General features: G+C 38.3%; 1 protein-coding gene across 1 annotated transcript; it reads left to right on the forward strand.

Annotated features, from left to right (window-relative positions):
- Nucleotides 1–386: 386 nt before the first annotated feature.
- gcshb (glycine cleavage system protein H (aminomethyl carrier), b) lies at nucleotides 387–4,408 on the forward strand. Its single transcript, XM_068596035.1, has 5 exons — nucleotides 387–590; nucleotides 1,680–1,759; nucleotides 3,540–3,603; nucleotides 3,719–3,850; nucleotides 3,994–4,408. The coding sequence occupies exons 1-5, from the start codon at nucleotides 443–445 to the stop codon at nucleotides 4,089–4,091; spliced, it is 522 nt and encodes a 173-aa protein (XP_068452136.1). The 5' UTR covers nucleotides 387–442; the 3' UTR covers nucleotides 4,092–4,408.
- The last annotated feature ends 289 nt before the right edge of the window (nucleotides 4,409–4,697 follow it).

A 4,697-nucleotide genomic window follows, 5' to 3' on the forward strand; every position in this document is an offset into this window, starting at 1 on the left:
ATGTATCCATGTGTATAAGCTCCTTAGGTGTCATCGAACTCTCACAACATTAAAATACTTATTCAATGTAAATGCATGAATAATAATAATTCAATATAAAAATTAAAAAGTCTAAAAGTGGTATTTATTTTATTTTCGGGACTTTAGGTAGCCATTTTAAACTGTGACTCAAGTCCAATTTTGAATGTAAACGCTTAACTTGTAATGCGCTTATTTGTAAAGTTACTTTTAATGAAGTAGAAGATCTGAATACTTCGCCCGTTCACGTCTAATGATTAACGAGTGGAAACTGTTGCAGTTATTTCAACATTGCAATGTTGGTTGAACTCCCCCTCCTCCCACCATCGCGCTTCCTCCCGGCGGGAGTCCGCAGTGGGATGGTGCGCGCTCCCGCAGTCAAATGTGAGTGCACCAGACTGGGACAGACACACACTGACAGAAGATGGCGATGAGAGTGGCTCTTCGGCGCCTCTCTGCAAACTTTTCTCCCAGACTGCCTCAGCTTTCGCCGGCAGCGCAGGTTTCAGCTCGGCTGCTGTGGAGGAGCGACTCTCCGCGGACACTGAGCTCGACCTCGGTCCTGTCCACAGGTAAAAAAAAAAAGAAAACAATAAATAAACAAAGCACATTCACATGGCTGTGCACAGTAGCTGTGATGTTACAGACTAACATGCGGGCTGTCTGTAATGGGCGAAACAACTCACGCAGTTTGTTACTTTCCCACAGCGGAAAAGAGGGGGAACAGGAAGGGCGGATACACGATTTTTATTTTATTTATTTTTTTTTTAACTCTGAAGCGCAAAAAAAAAAAACACTTTAGCAGCCGCATGTTATGTTGTCTAAATTTTACAACAATTAAAAAAAATCAGAGGTTCAAATTGGGTTGTTAATTAACAAACGGAAACAACAAATTACCACAGGCCTGGCCTGTCTCGTGCAGCTTATTAAACGGAAGTCACCCATGACCATGGATATGTACCACAAATAGCTGTGGGGTAATGCATTGCCTGTGTGGTTCTACATGTGGTCTAACATTTTAACAATTTAATTATGTTTCACCAAGTTGCTTTCTTCCAGCCTGTGAAATGTTGCCCCTTTTAAGTCTCTCATTACAATATTTAGAAAGACATTACCTCAGCCCTTTAGAAATGACTAAACTCTGACTCTGCTCTCCCCTGTCATGCATCAGCGTCTTGCACGGTTCACAATCTGCTTCAAACCTGTATTTTTTTATGCATGGTCTGGTAATTGTTGAGGCATTGTGATTCTTCCCTCGGGGTATTGTAATGATAACAGCATGACAGTGGAATCAAAATAATCTAACTCCAGTTTGTTTAATTACAGAATCAACCAGATTCTCTACTTTTTTTCTATTTAAACACGGATGGTCAGGATCAAAAACTGTACCTGCGGAATAGTCCTGATTTTGGAGATGTTCTTTTTTTCCATTGTAACCTGTAAACTACAGCTTTGTTATGTCTAATTGAAAGCACATGGTGTTCATAAGAAACAGCCTTCTCTTCCATGTCAGTCCATAGTACAGAAATATGTGCTTTGAACATTCAAATGATGTGTTCTCACACATCATTTGAACATTCACACATCTACTATCATTTTGTTAACGCACACTAATTTATTAATCTGTGCCAAGCTAAATTATTCCCTTGTTCTCGCTGCAGCCCTAAAGTTCTCAGAAAAGCATGAGTGGGTAAGAGTGGACGGTGGAATCGGCACAATTGGTATCAGCAAGTATGCTCAGGTAGGTCGTTGGCTCTTGTTAATAATCTTTAATTTATGACACAATTGGTTCAGAGGTTCACTGATGGCAATCTAAAAATAATGATGAACTGCAGACAGCAGAACTGCACTTTGTCCTCACCTGCAGCAATTGTACTTTGAAACACTAATCTCCTGTTTTATGACTATTGAGACAATCAATTACCACCAAAATGCAGTGGTGTTCAGAAAGTCTCAAGGATGTTCAAAACTTTTAATGACGGCAGGTGTATTTTTAGTCTTTGGCCTGAATGCTGCTTTTAGAGAAAAGATTGCTCGACTTGGAGGCGTTGTATTCATATGTTGAGCAGTAAGGACTAATCTGACAGACACTTAAATCAAAAATGTTAATTATTTCATCTCTGCTGCTGAACGGACAAATGTTATTTAATGCAATGCAAGATGATGACGTCGACTGTATTTGTTGTTGCCTGTTTCTAAAGCAGCACTGCAAATGTATAATCTGAAGAAAAAAGTATTTGTATAGTCAAATATTGAAAGTATATCTCTAAAGAAGACTGGCTCAGTGCCACAACTATTGACTTGCTCATGGTGTTGGAAAAGTATAAGAATGACCAAGTCAGTGTTCCTGCAGTTAAAATGATATTGAGCCTTCAACTATTAACTAGTCTCAATATAGTTTCCTAATCTTAGACTGTGCCCTGTTAAAGCCGTGCTCAGGCAGATCTTTAGAAGCGCATTCTCATCACTCAGTAGAGTATGTTGCACTCACCATCACTTTTGAGTTTTGTAGAATACCTTTTAAATTCAAAAATCAGTTGTGCTATTACCCACTTGTTCAATTGCATGGATATAGAAAGCCAAGGTATAGCAGACACATTATACCTCCAGCCAGTTCATACTGTGCATACCACTACCTTTAACAAATATGGCATCCAACTGGTCTATTTTACCTGCCTTTTTAATGTTGCCCAAAAATATACAGATATTATATAAACTTCAATTCTTAATAAATAGCTAATTTCAGATCGCCAGGGACGATGTCTGCATATTAAACAGTCGTATTTTCAGACAAAAAGCAAACCTGAAACTGTCTATATCATGAAGTATACAAATTCCAGTTTATTGTGTATGAATGAGTGGGAGAACATTTCACATCTTAGTGACGTCAACAGTTTGGGTCCAGTGTCTCTGCTTTAAAAGTATTGATCGGGCTGATTAGCTGCACCTAATCAACATGACACACAAAGTTCTCTCGGCCAGTAATCTCAGATTGGGTCAATACTCCAATAGTTCGCAGGTCGAGACGAACTGATGTCCAAATTAGTGTGATTTCTGTTTGCTAATATTATCTTCACTGCAACTGACTATGCAGCCTTTTTCAAATGCTGGTAGACTGAAAGAATAAGCAGACTAACAATTGTCTGTGTTTGCATAGTTTATATGTATTTTAGTCCTCTGTGGCAATGGGCTCTATTCTAAAACGATTTCAACATATAAAATCTGGGTGACATTTCACTATCCTGCTGGTATAAATGTTCACCAGAGCAAATGTGAATTAATCTGTGGTTAAAAATGAAATTATTTCCTTCTGTTTGAGTAATATTTGCGTAAATCGACAGTGCCAATGTTTTAAATTAGATATTTTTTTTCATGAACTATATAATTTAGCCTTTTTTTTTTTTTTTTTCTTCAATCGAAAGAGCCTTAAAATGTGAGATTAATTTGTTTGACATTTTTGGATTACTGCTTTTACTCACTTGCTATAATAGATTGCGTGTATAAAAATGTTCTCATTTTAGGAAGCATTAGGTGACGTGGTCTACTGTGGACTTCCTGAAGTTGGCCAAAGACTTGAACAGTTGGGTAAGAGCCTAAAATACACAGAACATTTCTGAAAGTAATTCCAGCAGTGTGATGATAAGTGTCATGTTTTGTGTGTGTGTGTGTGTGTGTGTGTGTGTGTGTGTGTGTGTTGTAGAGGAGTGTGGTGCTTTGGAAAGTGTAAAGGCTGCCAGCGAGCTTTACTCACCAGTAGCAGGAGAAGTGACTGAAATCAACACAGAGCTGGCAGAGAACCCTGGACTCGTGAATAAAGCCTGCTATGCAGAGGGTAAGTGTCTCCGGTCTCGCTGGATCTTTGCTAGTACATTTCTCCAAGTGCATTTGTTGCCAAGATAGATGAAAGGTTGCCAAACCGGAACAAGGTAACCGCTTGTTCATGAGAACATTCTTTTTAATTTGATTCTTTTTCAGGGTGGCTCATAAAGATGACTATTGAAAAGCCTGAAGAACTTGAAGGCCTCATGGATCAGGCGGCATATGATACATTTATAAAGTCACTTGAAGAATAAATAGGTAAACTCCACTGTGCAGTTTTTATAATTTAATTGCAATCAAAGATTAGTAGGCAGCATTACTAAACTCTTGTGTGACACTCTTTCTTATTTATTTTAGTACTGAAATTGTGCTATCAAAATAATGACAAAAATCATCAGTAACACATAAAGTTAGGTTTTGTTTAGCTACCAGCCAACCAAAAAGGCTCTTAATCTGGATATGTGTTGGCACACTTGTTTCTAATGCTTTGCGCCGTGTGCGCAAATGTGGGAAAAGCCCGGGAAGTGATTGTAAGAGCAGTGTCACATTAATTTAATAAAATTTGTTCCTTTCACCAATGTGAGTTCTTTTTTTTGTTCCTTTTCTTATTCTTATGTCTGTGAACTTACTTACAACTTTCAAGTTGAAATGGTGTGTTGTGATGTCTTTGGTGTCAAGATGACACAAATTCATACAGCAACCAGGACAATTCAACTTCAACTTAGCTCATGCAGAGTTTTTGATGAGCTGCAGGCTTTTTCAAGTCATGTTGCTCTACATGTGCTTCTTCTTTTTGCTTGATATAGTTCCACACACCTTGACTTTTGCCCCGTGTAAAGAAAGGCAAAGATTGCAACTGA

The sequence above is a fragment of the Clinocottus analis genome, unplaced genomic scaffold (genome assembly GCF_023055335.1).
Source record: "Clinocottus analis isolate CAN_PGR_092001 unplaced genomic scaffold, fCliAna1.0.p SCAF_33, whole genome shotgun sequence".
Lineage (NCBI taxonomy): Eukaryota > Metazoa > Chordata > Actinopteri > Perciformes > Cottidae > Clinocottus > Clinocottus analis.

Bases quoted from the DNA above. Each gene is read 5' to 3' on its own strand.
- gcshb (XM_068596035.1), top strand. From the start codon at position 443: ATGGCGATGAGAGTGGCTCTTCGGCGCCTCTCTGCAAACTTTTCTCCC. The intron at 1,760-3,539 runs GTAGGTCGTTGG...TTCTCATTTTAG, and splicing joins GTATCAGCAAGTATGCTCAG to GAAGCATTAGGTGACGTGGT. The intron at 3,604-3,718 runs GTAAGAGCCTAA...TGTGTGTTGTAG, and splicing joins CCAAAGACTTGAACAGTTGG to AGGAGTGTGGTGCTTTGGAA.